Here is a 15643-nt window from a genome sequence, read left to right as displayed (position 1 = left end):
CTGATGCCCAGTGACGGGAGCAGCCCTTTCCTACACACCTGATTTTTTTTTTGTTTTCTTTATTGAGTTGCAATGTCACGAATGTCTCTTTCTTTTTAGCAAATTACTGAACTTCTTCCTCATGAAGTTATTGAAGGAGGTAAATGTGAAAATATATGTACAGTTCTTGGCACAACCTACACAATTTAGCTACTCAATCAGGAAATGCCATTTCCAAATTTATAGTGCTTTTGTTTCCACATTAAAATAGACCTTGACTCTGTAGTAGGTTTACTTCTGAAAAGGCAGCTAATTCTCATGTGGTATATTAGGTGACCATATTCATGAGTTATATTCGAACCTGTTGTTTTGATCCCATTTGGTATCTATGGAACTCTCCCTAAATCAAAGTGATCTTCATAAAGTCACAATGGTCTCCATCCATCATGCTTTCTTAGACAGATAAAGGCTCTTAAAACTGTGCTGGTATTATCATTTATTTTTCAGCCTGACCTTTGGCAAAGGCAAAAAGTCTGCTAGTTTTTGGGATACCTAGTCTCCCATCAAGTGCAATGGATGGGAGACCTCAGATCCATTTACACCTGAAGAGGAGGTTTGCTTACCCCTCTCTCCGGTTTCAGGCCTCATGCTGCATGTGTATTGCCCCACAAACATGGCAATCAAACTTTCTTAAATCTTCCTTGCCTTTGACCAATTTCCATGGCAGATTTACCACATGTCTGAGTTTCCTAGGAGGCGAAATACCTTTGCACTCACCCAGTCGACGACACCAGAGCCAACTTTGAACTCTAGTTTGGAAAAACAAGACTTCTCTGGGGGTGGCTTGGCGAGGCAAAGGGAGGGCTGAAGGAGACACAACTCCACCGTTACCACACAACTACACCGTTTCAAAGAGTTAGAGGTGATGAGGCTGACAACGCTGAGGAGGGACAGAAGTTCTATTTCTGCAGGTTCCTTAAGGCAATGGAGGAAGCTCGGCGGCCACGGGAGTCTAGTTAATGAGCAGGTTATACAATATTCATTGTGTCGGGTTTAAGTCTTCAAACAGAACGTCTAATTGCGAGAAGAAAAAAAGTGCCGCTAAATTACAGATGTTAAGACAGCAAAGCTGGGGAAGAATTCCCTCTGTTGATAAAACTGTCCTTGCTCTGCTTCCTCCGCTAACCGCCCCCTGACAGGTGGAGGGGGGTGCGCAGTGAATCCCTGTCCTCATCAACTACTCTCAGTAGCTCCGTTTTGGCTGAGACTCTCTACAGGGTGCAAGGGGAGCCCAGAGAGGCCTGGGACCACGGTTTTCTCAGAGGACTGTTTTCTTGCTACTCACAGAGGGAGCAATCCAGTTGCATTCACCTTCAACCAAAACGAAACTGTTGTCTCCAATTCTCCGGACGCGCACGATCTCACCACCGTCACCCGTGGCAACCGCATCCCCGGCAGGCTCACGAAAGGACACTTCCGTCCGCCTGCGGCAATACTGGGAGTGCAGGTAACGAAGGCCAACAACGACGGCCATGCCCAGCACGGCGGAGAGGCAGAGCAGGACGCCCAGCTGCGCAGCCCCGAGCTGGATCCCCCACGGGGCGCTGGCTCCCTCCTGCCCGAGCTCAGGTCTTGGGTTGGTCTTCCCGGGGTCTCCCACCCCAGCCACTCCATCGCCCTCCTCCACTCTGCGCTCCTTGTGCTTTGACCACGGCAGGAAGCTGGCAGAGGGCCCTGATGCCTCGGACTGGCCATCGGCAGTGGTGGGCCTGGAGGTGGCAGAGGTGTGGAGGGCAGGAGTGGGGGGCGCTGCCCCGGCCCCATGTCCAGTGAGCGCCCTGGAGGACCAGAGGCGAGAATGGGAGAGGTGGACAGTGTACAAAGGAGGCCTCGTCACTGTCCTATTAGAGGCCTTCATCTGGTCCTAGAAAAACAACCGGAAAAAGAAAAATCAAAGGAGCTAGTCTTCCCCACAAGCAGCTATTGAACTTTGCAACTATCCCAAGTTCCTTAAAGAACCCCAGGCAGCAGCTGAAAACCCAGCCTCATGCCTGCTCTTAAAAGAGCTCAGAGGAAAACACCCAAGCAGATAAATATGCACTTGTTATTGATGAGGACAAGGAGACTAATGGAAACCCCACTGACACAGTGTGGAGGCCAGTTACAAGAATAAACATAGGGTCCTATTAGAGGGTCCAGGACAATATGGGTGACTGTCATCTCCAACGGCTGAGAGCTCTGAGTGTGTCTTTTTATGCTAAGACCCCTGCAAAAGGGACCATTGAATCTTGCTGTAGGTTCCAATAAATTTGAGTAAGGATATTATACCGCTTTATTTTGTGTTCCTTTTAAGACTTCAAAGGAATAGTAAATCATTGAGCATGTATATTTTATACTGCCCATTGATCCAACCTCTGGGACCATACAGGGTATTTTGAAGCCAATGTTATGAAGGTGGGGGAAGAGGAGAGAGGAATTATTAACCAAAGCTAAGTGGGAAAACATATCACGAAAACCACCAGTTTCTGCAATTGACAATAACTTCAGAGACACTGTGGATAATAGAAAGGCTAGTATTGATTGAGACAAAAAATGCTGTGTATATATCACACCCTGGCCTCCTTCTCACTGATTTTGGTTACTAGTCTAATAGCTATGATCACCCAGCGTGGAACTTCCCACTCTGGGATCAAAAATATCATACTCACTGCCTGTGTACAACGTGGCTGTTACCTGTTCATCCCTATCCGAGGGCAGACAAGTTTCCAGTGAATCAAAGCTTGGATCATTCTGAGTCCTAAAAGAAAGAGAAAAAAAGCTGAGAAGGAGTCACTAAGTATTCGGGTTTTTCCCTTACCTTTTATTATAAAAATCTTCAGAATAAAAATGTAGAATAATATAATGAACTCCCAGATATGTACCACACAGCTTCAAAAATTATTGATTAATGACTAGTCTTATTTTATCTCTCTTCCTGCCTACCTATTTTGCTTCCATGTTTGTTTGTTTTTTCCTTTAGAAATTTATTTACTTACTTGTTTATTTTAATTTTTACTTTGTATTGGAGTAGAGTCCATGAACAGGCTTCCCTGGTAGCTCAGCTGGTAAAGAATCTGCCTGCAATGCAGGAGACTCTGGTTCAATTCCTGGGTCGGGAAGATCCCCTGAAGAAGGGATAGGCTACCCACTCCAGTATTCCTGGTGGCTCAGACAGTAAAGAATCTGCCTGCAATGTGGGACACCTGGGTTCTATCTCTGGGTTGGGAAGATCCCCCAGAAGAAGGCATAGCAACGCACTCCAGTAGTCTTGCCTGGAGAATCCCCAGGAGCCTGGCGGGCTACAGTCCATGGGGTCCCAAAGAGTTGGACACGACTGAGCCGCTAGGCGCAGCACAGCAGAGAGTCTGTCAACAGGGCTGTGTTGGTTTCACACGTGCATCAGAGTGGTCCGGTTATACAGCTCTCCATTCCTTTTCAAATTCTTTTCCCATTTAGGTTATTACAAATATTGAGTAGAGTTCCCTGTGCTATACAATAGGGCCTTGTTGGTTATCTCTTTTAAATACAGCAGTGTGTACATGTCAGTCCCCAAATCCCAACCTGTCCCTCTCCTCACCCCCCACCCCTGGTAACCATAAATTCATTTTCTAAGTCTGGGAATTTGTTTCTGTTTTGTAAATAAGTTTGTTTATATCACTTTTTTTTAGATTCCACATACAGGCAGTATCATATGATATTTGTCTTCCTCTGTCTGACTTAATTCATTTAGTATGATAATCAAAAAGCCATGCTTCCTAACACTGTTGTGTGTACTGATAACAGTATATTTCTTGGAAACACTGGAGTTTGCAGTTGGGGGCTGGAGAGGGAATGGAGAGGGAGGTGTGAAGATGGCAGCAAAGACCCACTGAATCCTTTTATTGATTTATATACTTTATATTTATATATTATATACTTATAATTTTATGTATCTAAATATATAATCTACATTTATATTTTATTTATAGCAGCATCTCAGAGACCTCAGCCAAAACAGCACCATGTCCCAAGATAATCTCCCTACCCAGCCCTTCTACAATGAGTGCTTCTCATGCACTTTAGAGTAAATACGGTTGAGATCTTTTTCTGCCTGATAGCAGGAAGGTTACATCTCCTTGGCACCCTTGTATTTGGCTTCACCCCACTACCTGTCCCGAATGGCCCACCCCCAATTAATCACCTGTGGCAGGTGCTGAAGCTGGAAGCAAAGCTCTCTGCAGAGAAGCCCCTGAGGGCCACAAGCCTCTCCAGATCCTGGACATCCAGGGATGGTTCCAGGGTTGGGCTGCTGTCCCTGCTGGGGTGATGGCCATCGCTGACTACAGTAGCTGTGTGTGAAGATGCTTGGAATGGAGTCCCTGCGGCCCCAAGGAACCCTGTCACCCAAACACTGGTAGGAACAGGATCCAAGCTGTCCTCTTCTGCAGCTCCAGTTACGGCCACAGCAGAGACATCTGTGCGCTGCTGAAGAAGAGTGATGGGGAGACTGGGAGCCAAGTGGAGGCCCAGAGTCACTGCAAAGAAAGAGGGAGAAATCATCCTTGTGTCGATTAGCACACAGCTAGGACCGTGGGCTGAATGCCAGAGTCTTCAAGGTGCCTGAGGACAGACCATCAAGTGTGAACCACTCAAGAGCATCAACTAAGGATCGTCTGGAGCTTCCCAGGTGGCATTAGTGGAAAAGAACCCACCTGCCAATGCAGGAGACGTAAGAGACGGGGATTCGATCCCTGGGTCAGGAAGGTCCCCTGGAGAAAGACATGGCAACCCACTCCAGTATTCTTGCCTGGAGAATCCCATGGACAGAGGAGCCTGGAGGGCTACAGTCCAGGGGAACAAAGAGTTGGACACAACTGAAGTGACTTAGCACTCACAGAAGGATCATCTGCTCAGTAATAGAAACCCCTGACCAAGTAGAAATAGAAACCCCTAACTAAGCACCCAGCTTTTCTTGTTGTTTTTTTTTTTTTTTAAGAGTAAGCTCCTAGCCCTTCTGCGCTTGTGCATCCTTTTAAAAATTTTTTTTATTTATTTATTTGACTGCTTCAGGTCTTAGTTGCAGCATTCAAAGCCTTAGTTGCAGCATGTGGGATCCAGTTCCCTGATTGGGGATCAAACCCAGACCCCCAGTATTGGGAGCCTGAAGTCTCAGCCCCTGGACCCCCAGGGGAGTCCCTGGGCTTGTGCATCCTTAACAGTCAGCAATCAGAGGAAAGAGAAACCACTGTGACCACTCTGTTTTCTTACTTCTGCCCCAAACTGCTTCTTGCTAAGAAAAAAGGTGGGATCCTACAAAAACCAGATTTCTTTTTAAAGCTCTAGGTCTTTCTTGCCGTGGGATTAAGGCTAAAAGTTTCCCCCGTCATGATAGGGACTCAAGTCCCGGCTACGGACAGAGGCAGGATCACTGCCCTCCACTGTCTCCTCTCCCATCTGTGATGAGCGGACACGGCCCAGAGCATCAGAAACGGGGCCTCAAACGACCAGGCACAGGTTTTGGAGTCATTGTCTGGGTTCAGCTCTTTACTCTGCCAATTCCTGAATAGGGCTAAGTCCTCCAGAGTGTCAGTTTCTTCTTTTGAAAAATGAGACCAATAATGGTATGTGGGGCGAAGAACTGCTGAGAGGGGGAAGTGAAATCATTGCTGTAGATGCGTGAAGCCCAGGGCCTGGGTCAGATGCAAAGTGCACTACGCGTTCACCTCGATGGTCAGCAGGGTGACCATGATGCTGTTCACAAAAAGAGTGCTGGGAGAAGTTTCTCTGGCCAGGGCTCTAACTGGGTTGAATTGAACAATGATAACAAAAAAAATTGTGACACTTTGTTCTCATGCCTTTATTACTCAAAAATAGGGAGACTGAAGTGAAAAATAAAGAAAACGTACACAGACACACAGAATTTAGCAAAAATCAAGACACTTTTACTCCTGCCTGAACTCTGAATGCACTCAGATGCTTCCTGCAGACCCACTGCGTGCTGGACCTTGTTGTGGGTGCTGTGGATGCGGAAGTGATGCAGGTTGCTAACTGTTGCTTCTGAACTCAAAACCTAGGAGGACAGACTCCTGCCTGCCCAACCTTATGAATCACAGCTTGGTCAGAGCTTTAATACCAGAGCTAAAGAAGGCAATTACATTTGCCTACCAAGAAGCAAGGGGGAAAGGTTCACAAAGGGTCAAAGGAGACATCAGAACTGCTGCTTGGAAGGTAAACAGTTCATCACGAGAAGCAGTTCTGTTTAAGGAAATGTCAGGAGGCAAACATAGAGGCATAAAAGTAGGTCATGCCCAGTGGGGTCAGGTAGGACCCTAAAGAGTCCCAAAACTCTGTTGGAAAATAAGTTTGAGAAATACAATATGCTATCTTCCCATGGGAAAACTCATCATTCCCATTTACCTACTAAAGTCTTATAGTTAAAGCAATTCACTCCACTTTGTTAGATGATACCTCTCCCAATGCATGTGCGTGTACACATACACACACACACACCCCCCCACACACATACACATGTTTTTCCTTTGGGAAACACTGGGGTTTGTGTAGAGGAATGGGTTGGATAACAGGCAGAAGCAGAGGGAAGGAGTGTGAGCAACTTGATGACATGTTGACCTGCAGCTGCTTAGACTGCCCGTCCCAGGGGACAAGGTGCCCAGCAGGGTCACCCATCAGAGAGACTTTGCAGAATCAACAGGACCCGTCTTCCAGAAGCCTCACTTTCACTCCTATTCATCTTCAAACAAACATGTTAGTCACTCAGTCATGTCTGACTCTCTGCAACCCCATGAACTATAACCCGCCAAGCTCCTCTCTCCATGGCATTCTCCAGGCAAGAATACTGGAGTGGGTTGCCATTCCCTTCTCCAGGGGATCTTCCTGACCCAGGGATTGAACCCAGGTCTCCTGCATTGCAGGCAGGCTCTTGACCATCTGAGCCGCCAGGGATCCCCACCCATGCTTGGGATCCAAATGCAACATTTGCATGATTGATAACTTGATAAAGGAGACTTCAAACCCATGTTGGGTTTGCAGGGTCTTCTTAAGGCCACGCTCTCGGACGCTGAGAGCTTTTCTCTGCTTTTGGGAGCATCTAGGTGGAGAGGTTGGAGGAGCAGTGCAGGGCAGTGGGGAGAAGACAGATGTTTTGGTCATAGGCAGTGGGTGGCCCTGGGTTGGCTCTGATCCTGGATCTGCTGGACTAGGAAAGTCAGGGATTCAAATCATGTGCTGGCCTTATTATGTTAGCCCAGAATAAAAGAAAGAATATAGGAAGATGGGATCAAATGGTTTAAAGGTTGGATCTTCTGTACAAGTGATTGGATGTCTTTATGAAGGCACCTGTTCAGAGCACTTAACTAGAAATAAATAACGAAAATAAGTTTCATTTCATCAGGAATTTTCAGCTGCTTTAGGTTTCTTTAGCTGCTTAGGTTTTTTTTTTCATTTATTTTTATTAATTGTAGGCTAATTACATTTTTTTATTGTCTGTTTGTATTTGTTTTTTCAGAAGTTCATGGGCCAATAGAATCTAAAGTCACATGATAAGCCTGGAAAAAAATTCATTGCCGTTACAACAGCCTGATTCTGTCCTCCAACCCAAACTGCAAAGAGTCATCTACCTACCTCAGAAAGTAATGATCAAAATTGGATGAGCTTTTATTTAAAAAAGAAAAAGAAAGGATTATTTCTGGTGCTCCCCATTTAGTCTCAGGGGCCCAGGAAAAATGGGTGAAATATTGTGGAAATTGATTGGGTCAGGGGGTTGGGGGGGGTGGCTATTTTTTTATTTTGCAGCTCAGATGCAGCACTCCAGGGCCCAGCTTCATCTGTGAGGTTGAGTGGGACAAAGTGTGTTCATTGCAGAGAACCCTGAACTTGCAAGCAATCCCCGCAACCCCCACCCACAGCTGTGCGATCAATCACGTCCCCAGGAACTGTTGACACTCCCAAGACAGCTGTCTATAGCTTGAGCCCCAGGAACTGGAAACTGGTAGGAGTCACTTTTAAGTGAATGTAAGTCACAGTGAAAAGAACGCTGCCCATCAGGCTGGTGAGTGCAGCGGGAAGCGGTACCTGGGATGGTTCCTTCCATGTCCTCCAGCCTCTGCCAAGAGGCTGGCATCGGCAAGCCAGGCTCCACGTGGCTGTCAGAATGGGCTCTCCTGTGTGTCTGTTGAGACACGACAGATGATTCGATCTTCACCCAGTAAACGAAATATGACTGGACTACAGATAAACTGTAGAAAAAGAAAGCAGAATGATTGGAAGATTTGGTCTTCCTTAAGTCATACCTTGGGCCATCCTAATAGAAAGGAGAGAACAAACGAAAAGTTAAAGAAGTACACAAGTCTATAGGGATAGAAAAAGAGAGACATGATCGTGTTACTCCCTTGGGCGACTTCATTCTTTTTAGAAACAAAAGCTCAACAGCAGCAAATAATTAAAATAGGAGACAACAGGTACAAATCAATTACTCCCTTGAATAAATATAATCTTTAAGAATCATTTTGACTAAAAACTACCTTCTAGAACTGCCCTTCTAGAACTTCTAGAATTTCAGTCTAGAACTGAAATTAAAAGACGCTTGCACCCTGGAAGAAAAGCTACGACAAACCTAGACAGCATATTAAAAAGCAGAGACATTATTTTGCCAACAAAGGTCCATTTAGTCAAAGCTATGGTTTTTCCAGTAGTCATGTATGGATGTGAGAGTTGGACTATAAAGAAAGCTGAGCGCGGAAGAATTGATGCTTTGAACTGTGGTGTTGGAGAAGACTCTTGAGAGTCCCTTGGCCTGCAAGGATATCCAACCAGTCCATCCTAAAGGAGATCAGTCCTGAATATTTATTGGAAGGACTGATCCTGAATCTGCAACTCCAATATTTTGGCCACCTGATGCAAAGAACTGACTCTGGAAAAGACCCTGATGCTGGGAAAGATTGAAGGCGGGAGGAAAAGGGGACAACAGAGGATGAGATGGTTGGATGGCATCACCAACTCAGTGGCCATGAGTTTGAGTAAGCTCTGGGAGTTGATGATGGACAGGGAAGCCTGGCATGGTGCAGTCCACGGGGTCGCAAAGAGTTGGACATGACTGAGTGACTGAACCGAACGGACCGAGAACTGTCCACTCCAAAGGTTTCATCTTCAACTGTGCTCATTCCCCATTATTGGTGTGTTGTGAATTGAATTACACTATTCACTGAAAATTTTATAATTCTGTTGTACAATGGTATAATCCTATCGGAGTTGTAAATGCTATTGAAAATGAGAGGTAAATCATTCATAGTCTAAATAATATTTTGAATACATAGTGCCTCTCTTCAGTAAAAATCATCTGTACCAACTTGATCTTATTCATCCTTCCCCCAAATTTCACCAAAGCAGGGATTACGGGCAAGCACCATTTTTCTCACTGTAAGTATTCAGAAGACAGTTATACAAACATGATGAATTTAGCTGAAGTCACCCAGAGAGTGGCAGGTAAAAATGTCATCAACACGTCGATGTTAGGGTGGGGAAGGATCCTGGGGTGACATCATGTGGGGGACCCAGAGATGCATCTGATAAGTGATGCAGCTCCTTTTCCTGTCAATGGAGATCATGGCTTCTGATCTACTTCCACTGTTGCACAGAGAAGCTACTATGGTAAGTCTAAAAATAGAGGAAGATGGGGATTGACTCATATACACTATTTATACTGTGTATAAAATAGATAACTAATGAGAACCTACTGCATAGCTCAGGGAACTCTACTCCATGCTCTGTGGTCACCTAAATGGGGAGAAAATCCAAAAAAGAGGGGATATATGTATGCATATAGCTGATTCCGTTTGCTATACAGCAGAAAATAACACAACATTATAAAGCAACTACACTCCAATAAAAATTAATTAAAAAATAAGTAGTACATGAAAAGCAAAAACATTTTAAAAACTAGAAATGGAAGGGCTTTGAGAAATAAAATTGTACAGGCCCAAGCGTTTCATACACCACCTTGCACTGGAACCAAAGTCCTGGCAGGGGCCAGTTACACCAAAAGTCAGGTGGGTTCTGGCCTTTCCAGATCATCAGCCATCAGGGCACGGGTCCTGCTCGCTGTGTTAGGGCACCAGGAAGGGATGGAAAAGGGACCCTATGGGTGGGGGCCACATACCTCATCACTCACGTTCCCTAGGACCGAGGGGACAGCCTGCAGGGGAAGCCCGGGGTCTGGATGCCCCCACCCTCCGGCACATCCTCCTCTTCTGTACACGAGGGTGCGGAGAAGGAAACTAAGGAGGACGACGACCACCACCACCTGTGTGGGCTCCGTCGTGTCCGACCCTTTGTGACCCCACGGACTGCAGCCCGTCAGGCTCCTCTGTCCAAGGGATCTTCTTGGCAATAATACTGGAGTGGGTCACCATTTCCTCCTCCAAGGAATCTTCCCAACCCAAGGATCGAACCTGTGTCTCCTGTATTGGCAGCGATTCTTTACCACGGAGCCACAAACCCTCTCCTAAAAACCAAACCAAATAAAAACAATTCACTTTCTTGGTACATGTGAATGTTTGAAAAGAAGGACAACACCAGTATCTCACTTTGAGGAATGATGCTGTTTGTATAAAGCTGATGGTTGCCAGGAACTGGTTCACGCACTTGGCACACACTGGCTCTTCGACCTTACACAACCCCACGAGGCGGGTGTTATGATCACACCCACGTGATGGACAAGAAGCTGAGGCACAGAGCTGTCAGCAGTTCTTCCCGGGCCCGGCAAGTATCCACTGTATGCCTGCTTCTGTCTCTGGGCTGTCTCTGGACTCTGCCACCTGCAGCTCTTTTGCCCCTACTGAGAATTTTCTGGAAAGACTGGCCAAGGTGCATCTGTGCCCAGGGACAAGGGACATCACACACTCCTAGACCATGGATAATCACACAGAATGGAGTTGGGGGCAATTTAAAAAAAACTCATCACCTATCTAGACTCTCCAGGAAGGGCAGTCCCAGTGACCCTGTCCTTATTATGTGGGGGTGGGAACCAAGGAAGTGTGTGGAGAAGTCCTCTCCCTTCATAGTGGACCCAGAACTTAACTCTCTTACAAGAACCTGATGCTCCCCACGGGCTGGGCAGGGGCCCGCCACTCGAACGCCAGGTTTCTCTTCCGGGACTTGTCCGCGTGGGTGACTGTGTCAGCCTCTTCAAAGCAAGCTATCAGTTTGGAATGAGGAGGAATGAAGACGAAAGTGCCAGCTATCTGATGATCAGACACTCGTCGGGCCTGGAGTAGAAAGCCCATGAAATCACGACTGCTCCTCACGGCCACTGCAACAGAAAATGTCCATCAAGGTCAACATCCTGGAAGGAACAGCACTGGGTGACTTTATATGAGTATTTTTCAAAACTAAAAGCTTAGGACCAGTCCAGTTCCCAGAAAGTAAACAATTCATTAGGGGGGAGAAAAAGGTTGAAGTGCTATTTCACACCCCAAATAAATTCTGTTTGGAACAAAGGCGTGTAAAAATGAAATACAAAAGAACTAGAAACAATGGTTTGGCTTTTTGCTGTTTTGTTTTTGGTTTTGTTTTTAATATTGGAGTTAGGAGTGTCTCTCTAAGCAAACCTCAGTACCCATAATGGGAAAAAAATGATTTCTTAAAATTCTCAACATAGAAGAAATCAGAACACAAGGGATAAACTGAGAAAGATGTCTGCAAGATACAACAGGCAAATATACAAAGAGTTATAGTGAATTAACAAAAAGATGACCAAACCAAAAATTACCACGAGAGACAGAAAATAAAACAGGCTCAATCACAATGGTTAAAACAACTATAAATGAGACACGACTTTATATCTATCTTATTAACAAATTTCAAAATGTGTAAGTATAACCAGTATTGATAGCACAACAGAAAGACCAGGATACTCATTCAGAAGCGCTAGGACTGTAAACCATGCAACTCTTTGAGGGAGGGCCTTGATAATATTTTATGTGTTTTTTTTAATCCCCACACCAACCAATAGAACAATGTGATTGGATAAAACCATAGAGAGAGAATCAATTTTATTTCCATTTATCACCTCTAATTCCCATCTAAAGAGGCAGCATCCATCAGAAGAGAGCGGAGCCAACAGCACGGAGCTTGAGTTCCCTGTAGCGAAATAGATAGTGTCCTATCTACACTGAGCTACCAGCTTCAACATCAGTGACTTTCTTTGCTGCTTTCTTCCAGCTGGTTCCTTGGGAGCTTGGCCCAAGGCAGGCAGGGGTGACTCTGATGTGTGTGTCTGTGCGTTGGGAGGGGCTGGGGTGGATGGTGGAAAGGGTACCCCTGGGGGACGACCCTCAATCACCGACTACACCTCCTCCATTCTCCTGAGGGATGATTCAGAACTGTGTATCTTGTGGTTTCTCAAAGGGCCATCACTGGAGTTGGATCCCAGGGTGTTTCTCAGAGTAGTAACCCACTCTATTTCACACCCCGTATTAGTGTTTCTTTCTTCCCTATCACCCTATTCCCTCTTTTTCATCAATGCTTCTTGGGTCATTTCCCAAATAAACCACCTGCACACAAGTTCTCACTCTGCTTTTCTAGGCATCTGAACTAAAATAGCAGGAAATGCCCTTTTCACCCCTCAAATAACTTTAGTTTTAAATAAGGAGGAAAAAAGTCTATTTCTCACACATATTTGATATGGGGCATTTGTTCAGGGTAACTATATTTATATCTTACAATAAAGACAAAAAAAACTTTTATAAGGCCATTTGTACCCTCTTCTACTATAAAGATTAATATCAATATAAGATTAGTTATATGATTTTAATGATGCAAGTATATCATGATTTATGGCTGCAACTAGAGACCATCATACTGAATAAGTGAAAGTGAAAAGTGAAAGTGAAAGTTGCTCAGTCTTGTCCGATTCTTGGCGACCCCATGATCTATACAGTCCATGAAATTCTCTAGGCCAGAATACTGGAGTGGGTAGCCTTTCCCTTCTCCAGGGGATCTCCCCAACCCAGGGGTCAAACCCAGGTCTCCCACATTGCAGGCAGATTCTTTACCAGCTGAGCCACAAGGGAAGCCCAAAAATATCAGAGTGGGTAGCCTATCCCTTCTCCTTCAGTAAGTCAGAAAGAGAAAGACAAATACCATATGATATCACTTATATGCAAAATCTAAAAGAGGGCACAGATGAAACTCACAGACTCACAGACATAGAGATCAGACTTGTGGTTGCCAAGCGGGGGCGGGTAGGGGAGGGCTGGGCTGGGAGTGTGGGGTTAGCAGATGCAGACTATCACACACAGAATGGATAAACAACAAGGTCCTACTGTATAGCACAGGGGACTGTATTCAGTAGCCTGAGATAAAACATAATGGAAAAGAATGTTAAAGAGAATGTGTATTCTCATAGAACTGAGTCACTTACTGTACAGCATAAATTAACATCAAGTTGTAAATCAACCATACTTCAGTAAAAAAAAATAACAACAACAACAAAAAGACCATAAATATTTCATGCTTTCTTGGGTACATAATTTCTTCTTAGGATTAAACCAAACTATAGCCCAGGAAACTCCTCCCTGGGACAAACACAACCTGGAATTTGTCCCTGGGCCTGGGGGCTCCTGGTGGGAGTCAGGGGATGTCTCAAAGCCTCTCCCATACATACCTGAGACCGTGGCACCCGGTGAGTAGGAAGAGCTGCCGGTGAGGACAGTGATGTGGTGGGTCCCGGGGCTCTGAGTCCGGGCTGGGATATGCTTGGGCCGCATGTCCGCACAGGCCACTGCGCCAGCCCCGTGGGAGAAGGCGGAGGAGCTGGGCACCAGGCAGAGGGCGGCACAGGCCCAGCCCATGAGGGCGGCGGGCACCCCCATCCTGCCCTCTCCTGCGTCCCGCGGAACAGCAGCTTCAATCCGGGTGCTATTAGGAAAAGCAGGTGATGTCTTTCTGAAGGTGCCTGACCTGACTGAATCCCACACTGCCTTTATCCCTGAAATACCTTTGGTGCCGCATTCCCAGATTGCAAGTGCTCAAAATCAAAAAAAGATGTGCCACATTTCTATACAGAAAATAGATGACCAAGAAGGACCTACTGCAATAGCACAGGGATTGTACTCAACATTTTGTAATAACCTAAAAGGGAAAATAATCTGAATGTGAATACATATATCATATATACATATGTCGATAAATCTGAATCACTCCGCTGTATACCCAAAACTAACACAACACTGTAAATCAATTATACTTCATTTTTTAAAAAAAAGAATAGCTCTTTAAAATAGCATTTAAAAAAATCAATGTGGAAATGACCAATAAATATAGTTAGAGAAACTTGTTAACTAAAAAAAAAATCAACTAAATTAAAGTTTAAATGTGAAAAAAGGAAACTGCAAGAAAAGAGAAAAAAAGATGTGCCAGACTATAGGAAGTGCTTCATTTCTAAACCCTCTTTTTTAAACTCTCTTCTTGTAATTTTTTTGTAAGAATGCCTCTTTTTAAAGAGAGGCTATGCTAATTACATCAAAGAAATAAGACCAGAAAATGTTTGAATCCTAACGTGAACTCCTTACAAACTGCCTGATATCCAAGGACAATGTGAGCTGTAATATATTATAGCTGAAGTGAGACACCCGATGTTCCAATATGGGCAGGCAGCCTGGCATATGGTGGCTTGGTTTAGCATCTTATCTTTCTAATTGCAAATTACAGAGTTAAATGCTACAAATCTTCTGCCAACTATCAATTATTTAGGGAGATTGTTAAATTTGCAATGCTTTGCTAGCTCCTGTCTTTTCTCCTATTGACAAGTTTTAGATATTTCACTACTCTTTCACAGAGAAGATGAGCAAAAAAAGTTATATCCAAGCCCATCCATTTTATGCCTTGCTAAGTATAGTGAGAAAAAACACACATACACACACACACACACACACACACACACACTGGCTCAGGAGTAGAATAAAATATCTGGGTAAAAATAACACTTATAGAGTAAATATTTCTGTTTATACCATGAATGCCCATTAATAGAAAGAATTAAAAGTTGACTGTCAAAGAAGTTCACAGATGAAAATAAAGTGAGAAATAGCAAGTAACACAGATGAAAAGCTCTCTGAATAAAGATTTGGGGCTAGCAGGCATTTTTTTTTAAAAATAGCTGCTTGTTTTATAGTTCTATGCACATAAAAGTTCTTTTAATACTGTGATCTAAGGAACAATGTGAAGCAACAACAGTTCTTCTCTTTAATAGGCTGGCTTTAAAAGGTAAAAATAAAATGTAAACATTTAGTGGAATTAGCTATGAAATCAGTAGACTAAGGAGGTAATCCAAACAACCAAATCATCAAGTGTCATCTACTACCATCCTTTCTTGAAACCATCAATGTCACCATCCTTTACACTGACCAGACACAGGGGGTGCAGGTTATCGTCTATATAGAAGGTGACTTTCTTAGAACTGTCCTGAGTCCTTAAGACAATGCCTTTCTCTGGTAGGTTTGTTCTCCATAAGAAAGTAAGAGTCAAAATCCCTGCACTACCAAGGGCTGCTCCTACAGATTTCCAGACATTTCCAGAAGATGATGAACAAGGAGCTATAAAATGTATATTCTCAGCTGAGGGGACTAAG

At 44.5% G+C, this 15643-nt stretch overlaps 1 protein-coding gene across 1 annotated transcript; it reads right to left on the bottom strand.

Moving 5' to 3' along the window:
- Positions 1 to 1297: 1297 nt before the first annotated feature.
- On the bottom strand, positions 1298 to 13886 carry REELD1 (reeler domain containing 1). The gene is made up of 6 exons (XM_061140905.1): positions 13679 to 13886; positions 11101 to 11323; positions 8089 to 8252; positions 4199 to 4532; positions 2713 to 2776; positions 1298 to 1903 (listed from the first exon to the last, which is right to left on the bottom strand). The coding sequence occupies exons 1-6, from the start codon at positions 13884 to 13886 to the stop codon at positions 1298 to 1300; spliced, it is 1599 nt and encodes a 532-aa protein (XP_060996888.1).
- Between the last annotated feature and the right edge of the window lie 1757 nt (positions 13887 to 15643).

This window comes from Dama dama, chromosome 5 (genome assembly GCF_033118175.1).
Source record: "Dama dama isolate Ldn47 chromosome 5, ASM3311817v1, whole genome shotgun sequence".
In the NCBI taxonomy this organism is placed as follows: domain Eukaryota; kingdom Metazoa; phylum Chordata; class Mammalia; order Artiodactyla; family Cervidae; genus Dama; species Dama dama.
The sequence above is the reverse complement of the archived record's forward strand: the minus strand, read 5'-3'. Positions and strand labels throughout refer to the sequence as shown.

What these genes read in the sequence shown, in the direction of transcription:
- REELD1 (XM_061140905.1), bottom strand. Translation starts at nt 13,886, where the DNA reads ATGGGGGTGCCCGCCGCCCTCATGGGCTGGGCCTGTGCCGCCCTCTGC. An exon ending in GTGGGGAGCATCAGGTTCTT is followed by an intron (nt 8,253 to 11,100) that starts GTAAGAGAGTTA and finishes CTTTTTCTACAG; the next exon opens with TTTATCTGTAGTCCAGTCAT. An exon ending in AGCTTCAGCACCTGCCACAG is followed by an intron (nt 2,777 to 4,198) that starts GTGATTAATTGG and finishes TCTTTCTTTTAG; the next exon opens with GACTCAGAATGATCCAAGCT.